The 26,150-nt window shown below is 43.3% G+C and overlaps 1 protein-coding gene across 6 annotated transcripts in view; it reads right to left on the bottom strand.

Moving 5' to 3' along the window:
- The window catches only part of FAM135A (family with sequence similarity 135 member A), a 194,581-nt gene that overhangs the window by 86,551 nt on the left and 81,880 nt on the right, over positions 1-26,150 (bottom strand). For all 6 annotated transcript variants that reach the window (XM_073626746.1, XM_073626745.1, XM_073626750.1 and 3 more), the window contains 2 exons: positions 26,036-26,149; positions 12,855-12,934 (listed from right to left, as the gene is read on the bottom strand). In XM_073626746.1, coding sequence (XP_073482847.1) covers positions 12,855-12,934; positions 26,036-26,133 — 178 coding nt within the window. In that variant the 5' untranslated portion in view covers positions 26,134-26,149. The remainder of the gene's footprint in view (positions 1-12,854; positions 12,935-26,035; position 26,150) is intronic.

The raw sequence follows: 26,150 nt of genomic DNA, 5'->3' as shown, positions 1-26,150 counted from the left end.
GAGCTCAGTGACAGAATTGTGGCAAGGCACAGATCTGGCCAAGATTACAAAAAAATTCTGCTGCACTTAAGGTTCCTAAGAGCACAGTGGCCTCCATAATCCTTAAATGGAAGACGTTTGGGATGACCAGAACCCTTCCTAGAGCTGGCCGTCTGGCCAAACTGAGCTATCAGGGGAGAAGAGCCTTGGTGAGAGAGGTAAAGAAGAACCCAAAGATCACTGTGGCTGAGCTCCAGAGATGCAGTCGGAAGATGGGAGAAAGTTGTAGAAAGTCAACCATTACTGCAGCCCTCCAGCAGTCGGGGCCTTATGGCAGAGTGGCCCGACGGAAGCTTCTCCTCAGTGCAAGACACATGAAAGCCCGCATGGAGTTTGCTATAAAAAAAAAAAACACCTGAAGGACTCCAAGATGATGAGAAATAAGATTCTCTGGTCTGATGAGACCATGATAGAACTTTATGGCCTTAATTCTAAGCTGTATGGGTGGAGAAAACCAGGCACTGCTCATCACCTGTCCAATAGAGTCCCAACAGTGAATCTTGGTGGCAGCATCATACTGTGGGGGTGTTTTTCAGCTGCAGGGACAGGACAACTGGTTGCAATCGAGGGAAAGATGAATGCGGCCAAGTACAGGGATATCCTTCTCCAGAGTGCTCAGGACCTCAGACTGGGCTGAAGGTTTACCTTCCAACAAGACAATGACCCTAAGCACACAGCTAAAATAACGAAGGAGTGGCTTCACAACAACTCTGTTCTTGAATGGCCCAGCCAGAGCCCTGACTTAAACCCAATTGAGCACCTCTGGAGAGACCTAAAAATGGTTGTCCACCAACGTTTACCATCCAACCTGACAGAACTGGAGAGGATCTGCAAGGAGGAATAGCAGAGGATCCCCAAATCCAGGTGTGAAAAACTTGTTGCATCTCTCCCAAAAAGACTCATGGCTGTATTAGATCAAAAGGGTGCTTCTACTAAATACTGAGCAAATGGTCTGAATACTTAGGACCATGTGATATTTCTGTTTTTCTTTTTTAATAAATCTGCAAAAATGTCAACAATTCTGTTTTTCTGTCAATATGGGATACATATTGAACTTAAATGATTTTAGCAAATGGCTGCAATATAATAGAGTGAAAAATGTAAGGGGGTCTGAATACTTTCCGTCCCCACTGTATGTGTATATATATATATATATATATATATATATATATATATATATATATATATATATATATATATACACACACATACATATATACACACACATACACACACCCCACCAATCTATGTAGTGCTTTACATACTGTACATTCACATCAGTCCCTGCCCTCAAGAAGCTTACAATCTAAGGTCCCTACCTCACATGGAAAACTGTGGTGCTAAACAAATATCAATATTCACATAAAAAATGAGCAAGGAGAATTTAATGCAATAAAAACCTAATAAAACCGTGCTAATACTTCCTCATAAGCAAGTGCAAAATCAGGAGAATAAAGATAAAAATCAAGTTAACAAATAGCGCCAAGACATTCATTTATGTAAACATATTCTCAGTGAGAGTGCAAATATCAGTGCTAAAAAAACAAACACATCAAATGATATTTGAATTTGACATTTATATGCAAGAGCTGCCAAGAAAAGTCTATAAATTTCTCTGTGGTGTTTGAAAGTTGCATCAAATCTAATTAGTAAAGCCAGCTGCTCCCTGGAGAGCCCAGTTCTCCAAATCCAGAGCAGTTACATAAGCTTCTCCACCAGCATACAAAGACTTACTCCAATGCAACAATAGTAGCAAGCAAATACAAAGGAAAAGAAGTAAACCGATCCCCTCCACTGGAGTTCTTGGTACAGAGTTCTGACACTCTTTGCAGGGGGTCATTGTCCTCTAGTAGGCAGATTTATAAATCACAAAGGTGTGGTGTGCAGTTGTTATTCACCTCCATCTGTATTTGATGCACCTTTCAAGCACCACAGAGAGTTTTATGGAATTTCTTGGCAATTCTTATATACACCGATATATTTTTTTATACATCTATCCAGACACACTACCTGCTCTTTCATGCTTTGTGAGAGCTTTAAGTACAATGTTTAGCTTTATCTACATTGTCCGATTCCCCCTACGAACACATTGATAGTTATAAGGTTTTTATACCAGCATGTACCTTAAACTAAGCTCCACATGTTCTTACTGTGTTTCTTGGGATTGTGGTTGGCTACTTACTTTGTGAGAATTTCATTCACACGAGGTGGACTCCGCTTCCACGGAGCCCGCCTCGGTCCGCCGGCTCAGCGGGAGATTTCTCCGTTGATCTCCGCTGAGCCGGCGGATGACAGGTCCCTCTCTGTTCACTGAGCGGGGAGGGGCTTGTCAGGCGCCGCTGCTTCCTATGGAGAGATCGGATGAAAACGGACAGCATGTCCGTTTTCATCAGATCTCGCCCGATCCGATAGCGACGGATCCGGACATAGGGCCATCCGTCTGCTTTTTGGGGATCGGACCGGGTTGGATGTCAGCGGACATGTCTCCGCTGACATCCGTCGCTCCATAGGCTAACATGGAGCGCCCGTTCAGGTCCGCCGTCAAAACTGGGCCGATTGTGTGAAAGGGGCTTTATACATACAGTTATTGTAGAGCACTACTAAGCAAGAAACAGAGCCTATACGTGTAAACATGGCTGTCTGTCAATGCACCTTCTGCCATGAACACACAAAACACACACAAAAACATACAAATTTTGCCAACGTTGGAACAAAAATCGCATTGGATGCTATGAGCCATATTACAGGTTTAGGTCTGGGAAACATTCCAAGTATACTAAAGCAAGACATTTATTTCCAACAGAGGCTTAATTTCCAAGAAGGCAGCCTGTGACTAGCTAAATATGGGGGAAGCCTTCTCCGCCGCGAGAACACAGTGATTATTGCTAACGACTAACAACCGTTAGCAAGAATCGCATGTAAAATCCGACAGGCTGGTTATACCCAAGTTGATCGATCAACCTGGGTCCATTCAGCCTGCCCATACATGATTAGAATCTAAGCCAGTCCCAGCTGAACCGGCCAATACGCAAATAGTCTATGGCTGGCTTAAGGTACAAACATAGGGTAACACTGCAAATTTGTGATAGACATGCCATGTAAGTATATAAAAGATGGATAGACAGATAAATGCATACACAAAGCTTTAAAAAAAATGTACATTGAAAATTTACATTGCACCAACTGATCTTTTAATTGTTTATAGGAAATATATTGCCTTTTAAAACATCAAGATGTTCAAAAGATGACTGGATAAAGAAAATGGATGGATAGATGGGGGCTGATGCTCACAATATGTTCTGTAACTAAAACTTAATCTTTACATCATCTTCCATATTCCAAGTAGACACAGAGATAGATTAAATTAGCATCTGCAAAGTGCAGCAATCAACAGACAAATGATAGGATTGTGTTTTCATTAAAGAACAGAAGGCAGACATCATCTTGAATATCATTTTCATGCTTCATCGAGTTGGAAGTCCAAAGAATGCAGCTGCCTAGGGTTAGCTGGATGTTTAGAATTCATACTTTCACAAGATATGTGCCCCAGGCTCTGACAAATCCTGGACAAGGCCAGCATCATTCACCCTCAACAATGACCGAATCCATGGATGTCTGCCATATGTTACTAGTTTCCATACTATTTCTGGGATTTACTGCTGTCAATGCCTACTATTTTACAGCAAGTGCAGGATCTAAAATTAGAGTATTGTATGTAAGACTATGCACTGGTTGACCTATCTCTCCAATTAAATGTAAAAGCATTGCTACTTGTCGAAACACAGAACAGGCAGTTGCCAGAAGCTTATGTTACTTTCTGCATGGATAGTGTGGGTCTCTGTGTACAACCCTCTCAGTGATCCCATGCAGCGACAGCTGTGCTATTACTGACTGAGGCCTACCCTAAGACCCCATTCACACAGGGGCAACACGACTTGCCGGTCGCCTCAGCGAGGCGACCTGCAAACGAATGGCCGGGCGACTTGCAAAACGACTTCTGCATAGAAGTCTATGCAAGTCGCCCCAAGTCGCCCCCGAAGTCGTACAGGAACCTTTTTCTAAGTCGGAGCGACTTGCGTCGCTCCCCTTAGAACGGCTCCATAGTACAGAACGGGAGGCGACTTGTCAGGCGACTAGGTCGCCTGACAAGTCGTCCCTGTGTGAATGGGGTCTAAGGCTGGGTTCACACTGGTGCGACACGACAGCCGTCCTACTTTGGATCCGACTTTGCCCTGCGACATGAAGCCGGCATGTGTCCGACTTTCAATGAACGGGGATCCGACTTGGATCCCCGCCAATGCCGGCACTGTGTTTGGTATGAATCTTTAGGGGGGAACTCCGCGCCAAATTTTAAATAAAAAACCGGCATGGGTTCCCCCTCCAAGAGCATACCAGGCCCTTGGGTCTGGTATGGACCTTGAGGGGAACCCCCTACGCCGATAAAAACGGCGTGGGGGGGTCGCCCCCAATCCATACCAGACCCTTATCCGAGCACGCAGCCCGGCCGGACAGGAATGGGGGTGGGGACGAGCGAGCGCCCCCCCCCCTCCTGAACCGTACCAGGCCGCATGCCCTCAACATGGGGGGTGGTGCCTTGGGGGAGGGGGGCGCGCTGCGGCCCCCCCACCCCAAAGCACCTTGTCCCCATGTCGATGAGGACAAGGGCCTCTTCCCGACAACCCTGCCCGTTGGTTGTCGGGGTCTGCGGGCGGGGGGCTTATCGGAATCCGGGAGCCCCCTTTAATAAGGGAGCCCCCAGATCCCGGCCCCCCACCCTATGTGAATGAGTATGGGGTACAGCGTACCCCTACCCATTCACCGAGGAAAAAAGTGTCAATTTAAAAAAAAAACACTACACAGATTTTTAAAGCATTTTATTAGACAGCTCCGGGGGTCTTCTTCCGACTTCGGGGGTCTCTCCGGTTCTTCTCCACGCTCTCCGGATCTTCTGCCGGGCTCCTCCGCTCTCTTCTGCTCTTTTGCCGCTCTTTTGCTAAAGCGGAGGAGCCCGGTCTTCAATCTTCTGCCTTCTGCCTTCTGCCTTCTGCCTTCTGCCCTCTTCTCCTGATGTTGACACGACGCTCTCTGGGGCTAGAATGCTCTCTGTGCGCTCTGCTCTGACTTATATAGGCGGTGACCCCGCCCCCTTATGCCGTCACAGTCCCTGGGCATGCTGGGACTGTGACGTTTTAGGGGGCGTGGTCATCACCCGATGACCACGCCCCCTAAAACGTCACAGTCCCAGCATGCCCAGGGACTGTGACGGCATAAGGGGGCGGGGTCACCGCCTATATAAGTCAGAGCAGAGCGCACAGAGAGCATTCTAGCCCCAGAGAGCGTCGTGTCAACATCAGGAGAAGAGGGCAGAAGGCAGAAGGCAGAAGGCAGAAGGCAGAAGGCAGAAGATTGAAGACCGGGCTCCTCCGCTTTAGCAAAAGAGCGGCAAAAGAGCAGAAGAGAGCGGAGGAGCCCGGCAGAAGATCCGGAGAGCGTGGAGAAGAACCGGAGAGACCCCCGAAGTCGGAAGAAGACCCCCGGAGCTGTCTAATAAAATGCTTTAAAAATCTGTGTAGTGTTTTTTTTTTAAATTGACACTTTTTTCCTAGGTGAATGGGTAGGGGTACGCTGTACCCCATACTCATTCACATAGGGTGGGGGGCCGGGATCTGGGGGCTCCCTTATTAAAGGGGGCTCCCGGATTCCGATAAGCCCCCCGCCCGCAGACCCCGACAACCAACGGCCAGGGTTGTCGGGAAGAGGCCCTTGTCCTCATCAACATGGGGACAAGGTGCTTTGGGGTGGGGGGCCGCAGCGCGCCCCCTCCCCCAAAGCACCAACCCCCCATGTTGAGGGCATGCGGCCTGGTACGGCTCAGGAGGGGGGGGGGGCGCTCGCTCGTCCCCACCCCCATTCCTGTCCGGCCGGGCTGCGTGCTCGGATAAGGGTCTGGTATGGATTGGGGGCGACCCCCCCACGCCGTTTTTATCGGCGTAGGGGGTTCCCCTCAAGGTCCATACCAGACCCAAGGGCCTGGTATGCTCTTGGAGGGGGAACCCATGCCGGTTTTTGATTTAAAATTTGGCGCGGAGTTCCCCCTCAAGAACATCTGAGCACAAGTCGCGTGCCAAAGTCGGATCATGCAAGACGGCAATCCGACTTTGATCCGACTTCAATGATAGTCAATAGACTGAAGTAGGATCAAAGTCGGACCAAAGTAGTACAGGGAGCATTTCTAAAGTCGGAACGACTTGTGTCGGACCAGTTAGGACGGCTCCCATAGGGAAACATTAAATTTCACACGTCATGCGACATGAGCTCCCAATGTCGGAGCGTTTGTCGCCCCAGTGTGAACCGAGCCTGAGGCTCGGTTCACACATCGGCGGCACGACTTGCAGGTCGCCTCAGCGAGGCGACCTGCAAACGACTGCCGGGGCGACTTGCGAGACGACTTCTGCATAGAAGTCTATGCAAGTCGCCCCAAGTCGCCCCCAAAGTAATACAGGAACCTTTTTCTAAGTCGGAGCGACTTGCGTCGCTCCGATTAGAACGGTTCCATAGCACAGAACGGGAGGCGACTTGTCAGGCGACTAGGTCGCCTGACAAGTCGCCCCAGTGTGAACCGAGCCTTAGGGCCCCTGGCATTAAAATAGGAGAGGACTCTTTATTAACAAACAGTATTACAGTATTAACAGATTATATGCCAGAGAGAAAATGGCTACAATTAACTGATCAAAATCCCTGCTTTATTGTCTTTTTGATAAATGAGCTGAACTACACCTTCCACACCTTACTTTTACAAGGTGACACTGCTACTGAGAGATTGTATCCTCACTGCATATCACCAGGACTGGTTTGTTAGGATGATCTCAGCACTCAGCGTTGCAGTTGTAGATGTTGTTACTCTGGATCAGACTTACAAGAGAATCAGGAGAATTCATAAAAAGGTGTCTTAGACACTCTTTAGAATTCTGTCAGGGCACAGCGCTGAAAGCATCAGTGCTTACGTCTGATTCATATACCTGTCACAGACAGGTACATGAATTTGATTGCGTCAGCACTGAGGTTTGAGTGTCTACACTGGACATTCCTTCTTCAGTGCACTCGCTCCTATCACACTGACAGGCGTATTGGCGAGTCTTGTACTGGGTGGGCGGAGCCTGATGGGGAACCGAGAGTCTAGTTCCCCATCAGGTCCGTTCACCTTTGATTGACAGCATATGGCAGACAGCAGACACTATTTAGTCCAATAGTGGCTTTTGAGTCTACCTACTGCCATACGTTGTCAAAAGTAAAGTGGACTTGATGGGAAACTAGTCTTCATTTCACATTAGGCTCCACCCACCCAGTGACAAGTCATTTCCTAAATATGGGTATTGCCCATATCCAGGTCATGACATCACCCATATCCCTGTGTACATTTAGCTTTTGAATGGGGAAACTTAATTACTGCTAGTTTCCTAATCTGAGAACTGTCAGAAATTCTTTAAGAACTTGTCGCTGTCAAAGCAACAGGTTCTTAAAGTGATGGTAGTAGGAACTACCCGAATTTAATGCACATGTCTGTAATGTTACCGACATTGGTGCGAATGCTTGCCAGAATTAGGAGAAGATAGTTCTTAAGGGGACTAATGCCAGAAAAGTGCCATTAGGGCAGTTTTGAAATCCCTGGAATGTATTCAAAGAAAGCATCAGATTTTCAGTACAGATGAACAGCAAATCACGCCACACACTGGTAATAATACAGTAGATTTCCCCTAAATGCAACTGAAACCACTGAACTGATCATCTAGTATAATTGGTTCTCAATCATGTTTTTTTAATTTAATTTACACAATGCTGACAAGATCAAAACAGTTTCAAAGCTGGACAAGGAGAACAGCTATGTTGTGAATTAGAAATTATGTTCACTGACTACCTAAAAACAAAAAATACGGGATCATCCACAATTTGCCACTTATGTGCTCTACCCTAAAGTGGATGTAAACCCCATTCATGAAATTTGACACACTGGGGTTGATTTACTAAAGGCAAATCCACTTTGCACTACAAGCGCACTTGGAAGTACAGTCGCTTTAGTTCTGAAGGGAAGATCTGAAATCAGGGGAAGCTCTGCTGATTTTATCATCCAATCACGTACAAGCAAAAATGCGTTTAATTCTCCTTGCATGTCCCCCTCAGATCTACAGCGACTGCACTTCCAAGTGCACTTGCAGTGCAAAGTGGATTTGTCTTTCATAAATAACCCCCAATGTTTACCTATCTCTCTTCAAAGCCCTAAGTTCAGTGGCTTTCTCCTGCTCCGTTCTTCTGTTACTGGCATGATAACTTCTGCTAAGTTCTGAGATAAAACCAGGCTGAATTTTGTGTCGGGGTGGATGAATAGAAATAGATGAGCAGACAGCTGGTCTATTCACAGCACAGCTCTACATTGTTTCTTCCTTTTTTCTGCCTATGTGGAGGGGGGCGAGTGCCTTTCCTCCAATCGGCTGTCTCACAGTGTATGCCAAGAATCCACACCCAGTGCTGAACAGCAAGATAAAATCTCTAACACGACGTGCACTTTATAAAGAATGTATCAAGCAGAAGATAGCAAATATACATGTTTTGTTTCATCTCGGTGTATCATCTGAGGCTGTCCACTTCACTAGTTATATGTGAGGGTTTATATCTCCTTTAAGGTGTACCAGAACAGATAACAAAACATACGTGCAGCATTTTTTCTTGACATAGTGTACCACAACGCATGGTTGTGTGTTACCATGTGTTGTGGTGTGTTGTAGCATATGCGAGTCAGACCTGTATTGCCTTGGTGTGTTGGGGTGCAATTCAATCTTAAATGGTTGTAAACTCTTACAGACCACTTTTTACTACAGGTAAGCCTATAATAAGGCTTACCTGTAGCTACCATGGATATCTCCTAAACCTGCACAGTTTAGGTGATATCCACTATATCAGCATGTACTGACGTCATCAGCACATGCGCACTGAAGCAACAGCTTGTTCGTGCCATTGCTTCAGCTGATGTGCGGTTACCGACCACCCACGGTACCTGGAAATAACTTTGGGAAACATGTCGCCGGGCAGAGCAGTGTGCCAGGACCGATGCGGGGGCTTCAATCTAAGGTATTTCATAATGAGCTAGTATGCTATGCAAAGTGGTCGTAAACCCTTACAGACCACTTTTTACTACAGTATGCTATGCTCATTATGCCTTTGTCTTGCAGGGTTTTTTATTTTTTGGTTTGTTTTTTTTGTGGGTTTACAACCACTTTAAAGCAGTATTAAGCCCAAAAGTAAACATTACCTTGCAGCCTACCAATTCTTAGATTTGGTGGCTGCATTAGTTGTCTTTTTTAGGCTTTCTTTCCTTATTTTCACTTGGTGATCCTGTCAGTTAGGCTGGGTTCACATACATGCGAAATGGATGAGTTTTAAATCACATCCAATTCGAATTACATATGAATGTGACCGGCTCTTAATTGAGCCGGTTCACACGTCTGGGGCGGCCACGGCGCAATTTCAAAAAGGGTCATGTGCGTTTTTGGATCCGGTTCAGGAGCGAATTCAGGCAAAAATTTGCACCTTAACCAGTGAACATGAACGCACCTGACCCCAGACTGCAAACCGTAGCCGCACATATGTGAACCTGCCCTTAGTCTGTTGTTTTCCAAGAGAACAAGCTGTCCAGATGTAGCAGTTAGAGCAATGAGATAAACCAACACTGGACTGGGGTGCTTACAATGATAAGCTTTCATGTAAAACCTCTATCCCAAAAAGGTAAAAACTGCTTGCTTAACTGATTATAAAGCGTTACCTGGAATTTGGATTCAATTTGTTATTTTTTCTAAATCTGCTAGTACATCTAACACTCCCCTCCCCTCAGACTGACAATGTTGTTGTCCAAAGGTGTCCCTGTGCTTCTTTATCCAAAGTGGGGATACTATTACCAGAGGCATGTTACTGGCCAAATCACCAGGTGAAAACAGAAGGGGAAAAGCACAAAAAAAGAAAACTAATGCAGCCACCACATCTGATTGGTAAGCTGCAATGTATTACATTTTTTGTTTCGGGTTCAATACTGCTTTAAACCTCAGAGCTGCAACACCGCAGGGTTTTAAAGCCTTATGACTTTACAAGGTAACAGAAGTCCTGTACAATCATCTAAGCTTCACTTCAAAAATTGTCACTCTACAGTTTACACTGATTAAGTTTGTGGTGAACAACATACAAGTAAATCTACCAACAACTGTTTTTTTTTGGGTTCATATCAAAGACAAAAGTGATAGGATGAGTTTTGATCACATTTGAAGCAATCAATTGATTTTGAAAGGATCATTTTCAATTTTTCTTTCCCCACTAAACTTTTGACACAGCATTTAGGTTCATGCAAGCATATTTAAAGCCCATTTACACCAATCTATTCCAGTGCATTAATGTGCATTGCATTAAAGGCCACCTAGTCAAATGAAAAAGCTGCCAATACACCAGAACAGACCAAAAATTGGACACAGCACACCAGTAGTGCATTGTGGTGTGCTGCAATGCCTTAAAATTGGATGTGCATTGTATTTTCATTGAAAATAAAATTGTACCGGATTATGCTATTGCTTGCCCAGCACTGCTAAGGTCTGAATGGGCACTTACCACGTATGTTGCAATGAACTATTGCTTCAGACTGGGTTCACACCTATGCGCATTGAATGCTGGTTTCCCCGCATCCAATACGCATGGTAGGAGATTGTGACCGGCTCTCCATCTCCACTGCGAATTTGCACAGGGGTCCTGTGTGTCTTTTGGTCTGTTTCAGGTCCGAATTCAGCCCAAAAATTCAGGCTGAAATCGGACCTGAAACAGGGAACAGGGACACACCAGACCCCTGCTGTGAGCCGCATGTGGCAATAGTGTGAACCCAGCCTTAGACATTCATTCAATTTAAATAGCCAGACATGAGCCCCGCAGGTTCATAGGATACCAATGCCCTCAGGAATACGTTTAGGGAACAAAAGGGTATTAGCAGGCACTTTACAGTTTTATGCCCCGTACACACGGTCGGATTTTCCAACGGAAAATGTGTGATAGGACCTTGTTGTCGGAAATTCCGACCGTGTGTAGGCTCCATCACACATTTTCCATCGGATTTTCCGACACACAAAGTTTGAGAGCAGGATATAAAATTTTCCGACAACAAAATCCGTTGTCGGAAATTCCGATTGTGTGTACACAAATCCGACAGACAAAGTGCAACGCATGCTCAGAATAAATAAAGAGATGAAAGCTATTGGCCACTGCCCCATTTATAGTCCCGACATACGTGTTTTACGTCACCGCGTTTGGAACGATCGGATTTTCCGACAACTTTGTGTGACCGTGTGTATGCAAGACAAGTTTGAGCCAACATCCGTAGGAAAAAATCCATGGATTTTGTTGTCGGAATGTCCGAACAAAGTCCGACCGTGTGTACGGGGCATTAGAGTGAACCTGTCAATGTAGAAAATAAAAGATCTCACTGCCAAATACTTTTCAGAATGCTACCACCCTGGCTATCATATTGATATTTTGGTATTAATGATTTCAGTTACTTATCTGGAACAAACCTTGAGATAAAGCATGTTGACATTTTTTTAAAATGTACAACATGCTCATTCCAGGTTGGACTTTTAAAGTATTAACGCCAGACATAGCCAAGCAACCAGCATTTCACAAAGAGCAGTAATGGCAGCCCCCATACTACTTTACTGACAGATTCCCCTTTAAATTGGATATACTGGACTTACAAAATACCTGTGCTTTGCCTATGTAGGGCAAAGCAACAAGATTACTTTAAGATCACCCCTAGCTGCTTGGAGCTTACCGAGGGCTAAAGACTATCTGACCCCATGTGACATCTCTAGGTGCCTGAACAGTTATTTGCTGATCACTAGTATGGTCTTGTGGGAGGAAGGAGAAGGAGTCAAATGTACCATCATACTCAAAAGTACTTGGTACTTCACATTGCTTCCCCGGGTAAATAAAGCAACAAGTGAGCAAAGGGAAAGGTATGAGCAAACTGCAGTGGTCGGCTTTAAAATTAACATGTTGCTTATCCCTACATCGGAATAGCACAGGGTCAATTTAAATGTATGGCAGGCTTACTTTATTGTAAAGACAGACAAATTAAAGCGGAAGTAAACTGCGGCATTAAAAAAAAAAAAAATTCCCTACAAGGTAATAGCATATATGCTAGTATGCATTACATACGAGGATAGTATGAAATACTTGCCTTAGAAAGAAGCCCTCCAGTGGTGTGTTATCACCGCTGACAGGGCTTCCATCTGCACCCAGTCTTCCTTCTGGGTCGGCGGGCTCAGGCCACTTAAATGGCCAAGCCGCAATGACATCACTCCCACAAATGCATGAGGGAGTCACAGCACAGCGCTGAAGGAACAGCACGAGTATGCCGTTCCTTCAGAGTGCATGCATCAATGACCGGCTGCCAAACGAGTGAATATCTCCTAAACGATGCTTAGAATAAACCATGCCTGTAGATAAAAAGCACAAAGCGAACCTTACTACCACTATACATTTTAAATATCATAAAGAACACTAGAGGGTATAACAGGGTGATCTCAGTGCAATAAAAAGCTTAAAATAGCAATGCCATATATTTTAATACTCCCCCTCTCTGAATTACTGCCAGAGTAAGAACTGCATTTATAGCATTATACTGTAAGCAAGGGAAGAAAGACTTTTTTGTTTTACTACAGCATCTAAAATTGTAGATTTCTACAACCAAAACGACAGACCATTTTTTAGTGCTGACATCATGATTTACATACCTGTGACACGCAAAAGGCTTGCTTCAATTTTGTGCGGATTACGGGGAGGGATTTTCATGGAAGCTCGAAGCTGATAAAATCTAAACAGGGACATAAAAAAAGAAAAGAGGCATTAAAATCAATAGAATTAATTTCCCTAATAGGAGGAGCACATACTCTGGTCAAGGTTGGTGCATGGCACAACCCCATGGTTAGCAAAGTACCCAATCCCCACAAAGAGCTAAGAAACTGTGCAGTTTAATGTTATTACTTCAATGCATGTAGAGTAATAAAAAATACACCAGCTCACAGTATAAAACATTGCACACCCTGCTTTGTAAAGGTAAAACAGGTCTGGTCATTCTCTGAGTGAAAACTGAGCCTTGGCAACTACTTGCTTCTAAATTCAAAGCAGCATTAAGGAAACTGATTAGCTAGTCATACCATGGATAGAAAATCATTAAAAAAAAACTATTGGATTTCTAACGATCTGTCAAACGTGCATGCAATAACGCCATCATTGTTTCAATGATTATCAACATAATATTGATCACTAACAACATAATCAACATTTTTTCTCGATCGATTACACGATCCGGGGTTACATTTTAACAAGCACATGTGCTGTAGATTTTTTTCAAACTGTTTGATTCCACTACTAATGTTTAGAAAATCGATCGTTTGGGCTAAAAAAAATCCGAAATGATGGTTTGTTTGTTTTTTGCCATAAAACTTTGCATTTTTCGAAATTAGCCCACTAACATTTTGACAAAGCTTAAGCGTATTGAACGCTTTATTTTCTGTTTTCGCTTTTGTTTCTGCAGATCCCCTGGTCTGCTGTATATGTCATGCCTATGAAGTCAATTTGCCTATGCTCTTAGATTTATACCAAAAGTCATGAGAAGGGTCTTTTTTTTTTAAAATATGATCATGATGTATGGTATTTCTCGGATCTCACGAATGTTTAATATTGGTCAGCTATTCAACATGTTTTGGAAAATGACAGTTTGACAGATAAGGGAATAACTGTGATCTCACTGCAGTTAAGAGGAGTGAAGGTCCCAGATCTACTTCACAAAGATGAGGAAATTCAGAGCCACAATGAAATTTCTCAGAACTTTGCTCAGATGGAGGTGGGTTAGTCCACAACATCACTGCAACTTTGTATTTAATGCATTATTATTCGGAAACTCGATTCCTCTCATCCGCATTTATAGCGACTGTTTACACTGCACTGTCATAACCAACAATGGATCTGTTGGTCATGTCGAGATTAGAACCATTCTATTGCCCATAATGGGATGCGACTTTGAACTCTCAAGCCGAATGACAAGTCGCAACAGTGTGAACCGGAGCTTGACCAGGACAACAAAAAAAAAATAAAAAATATTCGGCAAACTTCACATAAAATAGAAGGAGAAAGGGATTGAATTCCTGTCAAGTTCACTGAGGCAGGAAGTTAGGGGAAGTCTCCAAATTAAGAAAACAGCATGGAGAACTGTTCTAACTTTTCACCATTAAGCCCGGGTTCACACTGATGCGGTGCAATTTTACAAGCGATTTGGAGTGCCAGTGCAATTTTGCGGTGCGATTTGTACTTTTCAGATGCGTTTCTCACAAGTTTTAGAGCTTAAAAATTGCACCAAACTCACACTCTTTTTAGAATTACAACACATGTGAACAGCCTTCATAGGAAGCAATGTTTTTACACTTGACATGCGAATCTATGTGTTCTGGAAGTCATCAGAACCACATTAGTGTAAACCGGTACAAAGGCCACATTGCACACTGTATTCTTTTGCTGTCTTTTCTCCTTGCAGGAGAAAACTTGGAAAAGGCAGTGTTTTTGCATGCACATTTATTTACTAATTTATTCTGGCCATTAGAATGTATTAAACAGCATAAACGCATTGAAATGCATAAAAAAAAAAAAAAAAATGCATGCAGAAACTTATCCGTAACGCATGGTTGTGTGGTGTGAACTGGCCTCAAAACTATTAGGTAATTTACCGCTTTAGTATGGGTGTACAGACCTTTTAAAAGGTCAGTGTGGGTCTCAACAGACACAGGAACCAATTGTTGGTGGTGAGCTTACATACACTGGCCAGGATACAGGCTAATAACTTATTATTTGACTGAGTTTTAGTTTTGCCAGATATAGTAAGCAGTGCACTTAATATGCTTACCAGTCTGCCTTGTAGGAGCAACAGGCTATATGCTAGCACTGGACATTTACAAATAATCATTTTTGTATTTAGTGTGATAAAATGCCAAATTACACTGCAGGTACAAAGAGAAGGATATGGAGAAAAGCTGAGTTGACTTTAGAAACTGCAATTTAACCACTATAGTGGTTACAACATTAACAGCACATTTTTAGCAATGCTTCATTACAGGTTCTCTTTAATTACTGCCTGTCTGGTTGAAAGTCAAACATTTGCTTTGTAGAAGGCACTGCTAGCTCTATCAAGCATTACTAGCTTTACCTTCTATTGATATTGCGCCTTCCTCCAGCTACATAATCTGACAGCAACCAAGCAATAAAGAGGCACTCGTGTATAGAACATGTAATTAGTAGATACACAATCTCTCTGCAGGAAACAAAAAGACTGCAAGCAGCAATGAGGAAAAAAAAAATATAATATATATATATATATATATATATATTTGAAATTTCAAAAGAAAAAGAATGTATTCATAATAGAGCTTTACAATAACAATGTCTTCACAATGGGCATGTCTATAGGCATCTGTTACCATGTAAGAAATAGATCTGGAACTATGACAAGCACTTCTTCCACATAGATTCCAACCTTTTCATATTTACAAGCTACACCTTTAACAAAGCACCCCAGTATCCTTATGGTTTCATTCTACCATGAAATGTAAAGTAATAATTACTAAAAGGTAGACGCTGACCCCCACTGACCTGCATTTGATACAAGGCTATTTTCATTACTAGTACTTACACACATTATAGGAAACAAACAAATCTGGCTTCCCCTAATAGGAAATCTTTCAACAGAGAAAAAAAAAATCAACACTACCACTGCTGACCTTCTGTAAATGTTGCCTACTTGTTATGCTGATCCTCTGGCTTTAATACTTGAAGTCGCTAACTGATAACAAGCGTGCGGCTCAGTTCTGACATCATTTTTGTGACCAGGGAGGATTAGAACTAAGCCATGGAGTAAAGAGTTGGCCTTGGTTGTCTTACTGTGGTATATGGCTGGGGGTTCTAATAAAGTTTAGTTAAAGGGATGGGTTGCTTTGTAGTAAAAGCACACCTGACCATTAACATTACACTATGAATTCAGACAGAGGGATCCTTTCTACCCTCCATGTTAATGGGTGGAACTCTCCTACAACAAACACTGTTGAACTCGGTCTTCCCGTTTTAACCACTTCACTATGCTTCATTGTGTAAAATCAGCCATGGCCAATGCTCCCAATGTAATTTTACAATCCTAAGGCTGCTTTCACACTGAAAGCGCAGGCCGTTAGTGGTAAAGCGGCGCTCGTTTTTGCACCGCTTTTCGGATGCTAGCGGGTGCTTTTAACCCCAAAAAGGGGTTAAAAACTCCTGTATTGCAGTGCTTTCCAAAGCGCTTTTTAGGCACTTCATTCATTGCAATGGGCAGGGGCGTTTTGGGAGTGCTGGATACAGCGCTCCCCAACCACCCCAAGGATGCTGCTTGCAGGATTTTTCCGAACGTCCCGCAACCATGCTGCCCGGGTGTGAAAGCACTCATTGTAATGAATGGGAGGCAGTTTTCAGGCACTTTACAGGGGCCATTTCCAGCGCTAAAACGCCTGAAAACTGCCTCAGTGTGAAAGGGGTCGAACACAAAAGTGATGCATCTATGCGTTTTTGTCGTGCTAAAAGGCACCTTTCCAGCATGACAAAGGCACATCAAAAGTATTACCCTTAAAATCCTATGTACCTAGTCACGCTCATGCGTGTGTGCATTGCGCTTCGAAAAGTCCTGAATTCAGCATCTTTTGTGTAAAACATAAACACATCTTCCATAGAAACGCATCAAAAACACGCCAACAGGCCCTTGCACTAAATAGCTGATGGCGTTCACCCTCCCCCCTTATCTGGGAGGTGGTAGGATAGATCGGGTAATTACACCTAGATGTAACATCTGATATTTCCCTAGAACACACCAACAACGAACCACCCCAGAAAGATGTCATACTTCATGAACTGTATATGTTTTGTCCAATATTATAATTCGGAATGGAATAATTTTCATACATGTAAGATTGCATATTTGTAGTCCGCTGACTGATGTTGGATCCATTTATAATGCTGACAATGTTTGTACTGTCTTAAATGTTTAAATAAAATTCACTGTTAAAAATAGCTGATGGCAGATCTAAAGGAGATTGTACAGATAGTCATGTCTATGGTGACCTTAACAACTTTAAGACCAGGCCTTTTGTGACACTTTTTTTTTACATGTAAAAATCTGTATTTGTTGCTAGAAAATTACTTTGAACCCCCAAACTTTATAATTTTTTTTTTTTTTTAAAGCAGAGGCCCTAGAGAAAAAAAACAGTGGGTGTTGCAATGTCACGCGGTATTTGCACAGTGGTTTTTCAAATGCAACTTTTTTGGGGAAAAAATTAACTTTTTTGAATTTTAATGCACAAAAACACAATACCCAACAGCTTGGAAAAATATAAAAAGGAATTTAAATATCCCCAGTGATAGCAATAGGCAGTGAGCGGTATTCTTTACTGAGAGATCTGGGGTCTATTAGACCCCAGATCTCTCCTCTGCCTTTAAATATGTTAAATCATACCAAGATCGTTATGATCCGATTCTTTTTTCAAACCACTAAAGTTTTGTTTACAACTGCAAAACCGGAAGGGATGAAAGCTCCATCGCTTCCAGTTTCCTATACAATAGAAATGATCGGAGCCATTCCAGTCTCTGATCAGCTCTGTGGTCAGCTGTCAGAAGAAAGGAGGGCCTGAGAGAGCCGTGTAAGGCAGTGAAGGGGGGGGGGGGGGGGGGAGCAACACTCTTGCTGCTTATAAAACCAATCCAACAGCAAATCTATGATGCACAGAAGGTTTTTTACTTATTTTTTTAATTTCTTCAGTTGCTTCCTGGTTTCTAGCCTAGGCCAAAATGATGGTTTCCATCCTAGACATCTTTACAGCATTTTTTTGTTCTTTTATCTGGAGCAGGGGAGGTGGGGCTTTCTCACCTTACAGCCTGCATGTCTGCGCTAAGGGCAGATTTATTCCAGGAAGTAAATGCTACATGAATCATCTGCCCTTACTCAAGATGGCCATGGCCATAAATGCAAGGGGGTATTTTTTCAAAGTGATTTCTCAACAAAATAAAATCATGCAGACATGGATGGATGATGGAGATTGCTATAAAATATTAAAGACGGATTAAGTAGCGTGTGTGGTGCTCAGATAAAGTTAAGTTTCACTTTATGGTTCCCGGGTCAAAGTGGGTATTTTAAGGTCTAGCTAAGCAATTTACCTTAAGTCATTAGCAGAGCATAGATTCCAGTGTGCTACAATCAGAGGACTACTAACCAGTCTCCATAGTAAAATATTTCATATGTAAATTAGCTCTAAAATTACTAGGTCTTAGACGCAACAAACATTTTCTGTACTGGCAGTTTAACTCCCCCCCCTTTCCTCCAAAACACACGCATAAAATATATTCCATATTGCTGGTATCAAAAAGCTACATAACAGGAAAGGCAAGTTAGAATAGGTTAGGGTGCACCAGGATAGGGGTTTCAAAGGATCCTGTCAAGTCATATCCAGTCTGATTAGGGAATGGGAATTTGTAATATCTACCACTCTTAGTCTAATCTCACAGAAAACATGATTTTACTTGATAGACTGTACTGCCCTATGTTTGTTTTTGCAACTTAACACCTTTAGTGACATTTAACAGTTGTTCTATAATTTAAACTGACAGCCTGTAGTAGCAGATGAGGAAACATTCTGTAAATGAATAATTGAATAAGTCAGATAACTGCACATACTGTAGTATAGCAATCTACAGTGCTGCTGTTTTTGTTTATATTTGCCAGGTGCACGTCTGGAAAACTGCTAAATCATACAGATAAAAAAAAAAAAATATATAAAAGCCAAGCAACCCCCCCCCCAAGTCCCCAGCAAGACCATTCACAAAGCCCAATGTGGCTCACGTATGCACAGTGGGCAGCCGGCTGTGAAGCCGCAAACAGGACAGCCAGCTGCCCACAGTTAAGATACTGCACCAGGAACCTGAAGGCTAGTGAAGAACTAGCCTGGGCGAGGACTGTGCTGGATCCTTGGATAGGCAAGTGTCCCGTTAGTCAGCAACTACAGTATTTGTAGCTGCTGCTGACTCTCTTCCCCCCCCAGAGTGAAGAACCTCTTTAAATTACATCTAGCATGAGAGAATATGTAGGCTTAAATGTAGGGCTTTCCCTGAAAAGGACTTCAGAGATTTTTTGTATATGGCATATACTGTGGGTCTGTGACTCCAAAGCACTGCTACTAGACACTGTCAGAAAAATTGTATTTTCAGAACAATTCCTAGTGGAGAGGAATATGCATATCCCTATCACAGAATAGGCTGAATGGCCTCAGAATGGCTGAGACTTAGGAAACTCAGACAGACATTCTCACACAGGGTGCAGCATGCATATTAACCCAAGGCCCCTTTCACACGGGGCGGATCCGCTCAGCGGACTCTGCTAGCTTAGTTGATCCCCCCCTGAGCCAGCAGATGACAGGTCTGTCACTGCTCATTGTGCATGTCCGTTTTCATCTGATCCGCTGGACGGATGGCGAACGTATCGCCATCCGTCTGTTTTCTGCGGATCTTGACGGATGGGATGGCAGGCGGGTGTCAGCGGACACATCTCTGCTGACATCCACCTGCCCATTCAAGTTAATGGGTGGCCCACTCGGATCCGCCTGAAAAACGGACAGGCGAATCTTTGATCATGTGAAAGGGGCCTGAAGCTGTTCATGGATGGGTAGAATTTTGATGGGTAGAATTTCTAATTAGTGTGTCAAATCAACTTTAGTTTTCAACTGCAGTGTTAAGAACATTTGAAGGCGCAGGATAGAAAAAAAATTCACCAAAACAAGTGAATTTCTAATATTGTATGTGGTTTTCATTTGACAAGGTCCATTCATTCCAAAATCAAATGGTAAAAGCAAACAAAATCTTTCAAATGACATTAGAATGTTCTGAGAATTTTCGTACAAAATTTCCTAAGACTTTCCTAAGAACCTTTGTTTGAAAATCTACCCATCTATGGCCAGCTTTAGAGGTCAGGTAATATAATTCTAAAGTGTTACAAAGTGTACTACTGTCAACATTCTTGTTCTCATAGTCTGACAGGACAGGGTTGCCATATAAATCATGCAAGATATTGTATTGTCTTACTTCAGCAAGTAACTAACACCTAAGAGCATTACAGTTACCGGGCTCCTCCGATGGCAAGGTGTGTTGGGGTGCCATTTAGAATAGCACTGCACCATTGCAGGTCTATTCTAACATGTGCGGTGCGCCCGTTGCAGTAACGCGCACGGAAATGTGCATTTCAGCAACGCAATAACGTGAATAGGGATGCCTTCACTTTGCCTTGCAAAAAGGTTGTCCCCAGGATAGGCAGTGCAGGGAAACCTACAAGGTGTTCTAACCTAATCTTTCTTCATTCTTTTCAAAGCTAAAAAAAGAAAAATTTTCTGGATAAATACACAGTAAAAACGCTTAGGCTTTTGAAGGCAAACCTCATGGTGCAGATGAGTAAATGCTGTATACAGGAGGGAACAGTTTTCCGCTATAAATTCTTGTACACAAACAATTCACCACCAACATTAAATGTTTAACTAGTTGGAGCTAGTGACCAATCGTCTGATAAATGTGCAACAGCTGAAGAATTAAGGCTGAGGATCCAATGCCATTGAAATTATTTAGCATTTCCAATTTCTTTGGTGCTTTTCTAAAGCATTTTTGGGATCTTCTGGAGTTCTGCCAAATTTCATACTATCCGGTAACCCCATCTGCAGGCACGAGACTCTTTGCATAAAATGCAATACAAAAGAAGGAAATCATCTCACATACTAGTGAATGCATGCTTCCAAGACTATGTTGGTCCTGGCCTGCAGTGAGTTTTAGGAAATATGGAATAAATGTTCCTGAAAGCAGGGATACATATATTAAAAAATCCCTTTCATTTTTTTCTTCTTATGTTTTGCAGTATATTGCATTCATGCATTACCTATCGCCATTCATTTTCTGTAGGTTTTGTAAGCTTGATCAACAGACCTTAGGGCAATGAACTGAATGAGGGATTTGAGGGATTTACAATGATAAATATGTCAAATATGTCAGCCCAGTTCTACAGACATAGCAAATATATTCAAGTAAAGTGAACAGAGGGATCGCCTTGTCAGTATGCAGCTACTCCTCCATTGTTACAGTGACTGTAAACCCTTAAAATAATAAACAAGACCTACTTTCCTGCTCTAGGCAATGGTTTTGCACAAAGCAGCGCCAATCCCCTGCTGGCACTCTAGGCTCCTCCTCTTCTCAGCGTGCCCCCATAGCAAGCCTCTTGCTATGGGGGCACACCTGCAGGCTCACACCCAAGCCATGTTGTGTGTGTCTATAGCACTCTCTGCTCACAGGATCTGATGGACAGCAGAAGGAGCCAATAGTCCCTGCTGCTGCTCGAGTCCCTGTGAGAAGAGGAAGAGAGAGAGAAAGGAGAGAAGACTGTAGCCAGGCATAGCTCTAGATAGCTCACAGTAGGTAGAGAAAGAGGGGGGTTGAGAAATTGTTGGTGGGGCATGCACGAAGGTAAAAAACACCAAGGCTTTAGAACCACTTTAAGCCCTGGTTCACATTGCAGCGATTTGGCATGTGAAGTGACATGTCAAATCAGCGGCTTTTGCCAGCAATGGCACAGTCCGAAACAGTGCGACACCGACTTTGCGGTGCCGTAGCCATTCCCAAAAGTAGTTTCTGTACTACTTTTGGCAACTTCGGGGTGCGATTTGTAGACATCTATGCAGCAACCCACACAGATGTCTCTGAAATTGCCCCCCGAAGTCAGGACTGACATGCGGGTATGAAATTGTGCAAGTTCAGCTGAACTCGCATGATTTCAATCCCGCTGTCAGTGTGAACCTGGGTTAAAATTAGCAAGCTGAGAGTATTTCTAGCTACTGCTATAGCGCAGTAAATTTATTGTCTGAGTTTGTTCATTTTTATATTAAACACTATGCTTTCAGCCACCCTATATGACAGTATAGCTTTGCGAACCCTGCTTTCTTCTCCCCCCATAAGGGCACTGTTAAAACAGGAAAAAGGTGTGTATGGAGCAGAAGATTACAGCTGAAAAATGGTCATAAGATGGATCCCAAATAATAGAATCACCCAGGCCAGAAGGGTTTTCTATAAAAGTGGTACAACTATGTGGAACAACTGGCTCGTGTGCAGTCTCTTTATGCGCACTGCTTGGAAACAGATGTCTTATCTGAGGCTATGCCAGATACACATGTTGTATTACTTCTGAAACCAGGGAAGAATTCACAATCCTGCACTTCTTATGGACTGATACCACTACCAAATGTGGACCTCAAGATATTCATCAGTTTCCTACGTTTTGTTAGTAAGACTATGGAATGTCAGCACCTCGCTTGTCTTCATTGATCCAAACAGGATTTATTCCTCAGATGTACACAGACACAAAACTTTCAAAGGCTTTTCAGCTATCTTCAATTTGAACAACCCGGGCCACAGCGTATAAGTGTCAATATAAAAAGAAACTGCCTTTGATTCAGTTGACTGGTCTTAAAATGTAAGGGTTTTGTGCCAATTTTCCCAACATGGATTTCATTACAATATACCATTCCGAAAGTTGCTCTTAAGATCGGCACGTCTCTCGCAACCTTTTTTTTGATGTTCATCAGGGAACAAGATAGGGATGCCCTCTATCCCTGGGTCTTTCTCTGCTTATGGTGGAAACTAAAGCAGTAGCCCTGCGCACCCCCCCGATGCTGAGGGTCTATGTGTATGCAACATAGAAGAGGGAATGGCTCTCTATGCTGATGACCTTCTCAATTTATCCTCCATGATCCAGGACCTTCATTGCAAGCAGTCTAATATATATATATATAAAATAACATGTGTTATATTTACCTGCTCTATGCAATGGTGCTTGCGTGGGCTTAATTCTGAGCCACATTCTGTACATCTAATCTCACACACACAGATTGCTGCTCAGCCCAAACCCCTCCCCGCTCACTTGTCACTCCCAATGGGGAGGGAGAGAGAGAGCAGCGCCACTGCTCTCGGGCACAACATTGGACCAAGGGCTCAGGTAAGTATTTAAGAGGAGCAGGGGAGAGGGATGGGGAGCTGCACCTAAAAGGTTTTTTACCTCTTCACAACCTCTTTAATCAATTTACGCTCTACTATATCTATCCTGATAGATCCAAAGGCGAGGGTAGCATTGGCCACAGATGTTCCCCTCCAATGGGTTATCGAAATTAGATATTTTAGGTATCAATGTTACGAGTAAGTTGATGGATTTTATCCCCCATAACCTTGATCCCCCATTAGTCTTTCTGCCACAAACAACTTTGGTTTGGAAACACAACCAACCCCCCCCCCGACTCCCATCCTTGATATGCAGGAAAAATCTCCTAAAAATGGAAATCCTCCTGGTGTACATAGGGATTCCCCAGTTAAACTCTTAAAATTGTCTTCAGAACAAACTGTCTTCAGGTTAACAAACTTTTTGGCTCCTTCATTGGGCCTCCAAACGCCCTAGAATAATACGATTGTTACAATATCTTTGGCTCCAGGGTGGTTTACGCTTTCCTGACCTGTTTAAACGTTATATGGCAGGCAAGATGGTGTCCTCCACATACTCTATGGTTTCTCCAGGATGAGGGGGATGCAGCATGCTTGGGTTCATACAAGGATCGGTGTTCAACTCTCCTATAGAAGTCACATGCTATGATGGCTGCTCAATCTGCATGGCAGAAAATCCACCAGATCCTCTATCCCCAAGGAAAAAGTCTGTCCCCGCAAACCCTGCTTTGTCACATCTTTTTATTCCCTAACCCAGTGCTCTGGGCAACCAGAGGTGTTAAGGTGCTGGGGGATATTTTACACTCTAATGCACTTCTCACCTTTGATGAGCTCAAATCACATTTTGATCACAGTCAGGTTGGTCAGAGATTTTACAGATAAGCCTCTGTCTAAAGTCACAAAGCGCTCTTGCCAGCATCACCTCCATCAGTTAAGCTGGGTGTATGATTTTCCTCATCTTTAAGGGGATGAAATGTTGGCCCAATACAAAACGCAACTAAACATATACAACTAAATAAATATTTCTATTAATGGGCCATTTGCTTCTGACAAATCTCACTTGTCTAAAAATTGTCAAAAAAAAAAAAAAAATAATAATTTATACTCCTGAAGGTGGATGCAGCATCGGTCTGTCCCCCGCGGGCTCGGTAGTGAGAACTAAGTGATCAAACACTGATGATTGCTCAGCTCTCATCTCCGCTCTAAGCATGGAGCCGCGACGGTCAGTCTTTGGGCTCTCTGTTCTTCCCCCCACGCTCACTGGAGCGCTGGACTGTGGAGGCGAGGGAGGGCTGGGTAAGGCTCTCAGCAGATCGCTGAGAGGCTGGGCCAGGTGCCTGTCCAGGCTTCTGGGTGGATCCCGACAGCAAACAAGGATATACAAACACTTGTGTGCTATAAAAAAGTACTTTTCACCAGTTGCAGGGACTTAAAGTGATACTAAAGTTTTCTGTTTCAAAATAACAGACATATACTACTTGCTCTGAGCAGTGGTTTTGCCCAGATCCTCCTCTTCTCAGGTCCCTCTTCAGAGCTCCAGACACGAAGCCGCGGCCCCGCCCCCTCTCTCCTCATTGGTTTACTGACTTTAACAGCAGTGGCAGCCAATGGCGCTTCGCTGCTGTCTCAGCCAATGAGTAGGGAGATTCCTGGGCAGCCGATTCTCTTGCGCAACATCACTGGATCGAAAGGGAGCTCGAAAGTCGAAAGTATTAGGGGGGCTGCTGCACGCAGAAGGCTTTTTATCTTTATACAGAGCATGCATTAAGATAAAAAACTTATTGTCTTTACAACCACTTTAAACTAAAATGTTTTTAAATAATGTCAATTCATTTTCTTTTTCCCAGAAAGGGAAAACTGCACATTTGTCAAAGGAAGACAAAGTTGTCAAGTATTCTAAAGGGCAGCAAACATTACAAACAGGAGTAAGGGCCAGTTCCCATTGCTGCGATGTCAGACAATACATGTGGTTTACACCGCACTGCTGTGCAAATCACATGCGATGTAAATTCAGCCATACAGTTTGTATGGTTGAATTTGCATTGCAATTGGACCAAACTCGCACAGGACCCTTTTTTTGGTCCGCAGCAAAATCAGATCACATGGGTGTTCACACCCATGCATCCGATCTCTGTTCGAATTGAAAGTTCGCACTTCGATATGCGAACCGATCTAGTAATTAACTTTGTATTGACACTCCTACCGGTTCGCATAGGGCAGCATGAAATGCCTGCGAGGCGGAAACCTGCACTGGATTTGCAGGGTTCTCGCATCGCAGCGGTGTGAACCAAGCCTTCGCCTCAGATTTTACAAAACTAAAAAGTTCTTTTTATCTGAAATCAGCTTTACAAATAAGTTAATGTATGGCACATTCAGCAACAATGACATTAGAGTAAATCCTAGAGAAGGGGGGCTGCTATTTCTACCACCTTCTGAAAACTCCTCTGACTGTTTTGTTGACCTTCTGGCTTCAATACTTTCCAAGTTACCTACCTAAATAAGCATGCAGAATATAAAGTCAGAGGGCCTTACCTGCATAATTGCTTTGGATTAGTGGGCCACTGAAGCCAGAGGGTCAGGATTATAACAAGGTAAGCAGCATTTGCATACTAAGAATCCAAATACTGCCTCCATTTCTCTCTTAGGAAAGTTTTCCTTTAATTGAAATCACACCTAAAAAGCAGCAGTGTGCAGTACTGGAGGTTTGTGAGAAGGTGGCTACTTGTGAGAGCCTGCTGATACTTGAATATAGAGAAGCAGCAGTGTTCTTTAGCTTGGAATGTACAATGTGAAATGAGGTACAGAATGTATTTTCAAGCAACATAAGAAAACTCACCCTCTTTGAAATAAATCCACATTGTAAAATTTCTGGAGCTCCACTGAAAATTCCACTGTGGCCTGAACATCACTCATTTTGATTGCAGATTCAGACATCAAAATACTCTAGTTAC

Source organism: Aquarana catesbeiana, linkage group LG04, assembly GCF_042186555.1.
Source record: "Aquarana catesbeiana isolate 2022-GZ linkage group LG04, ASM4218655v1, whole genome shotgun sequence".
Taxonomy (NCBI): Eukaryota; Metazoa; Chordata; class Amphibia; order Anura; family Ranidae; genus Aquarana; species Aquarana catesbeiana.
This window is presented reverse-complemented; position numbering and strand designations above follow the sequence as displayed.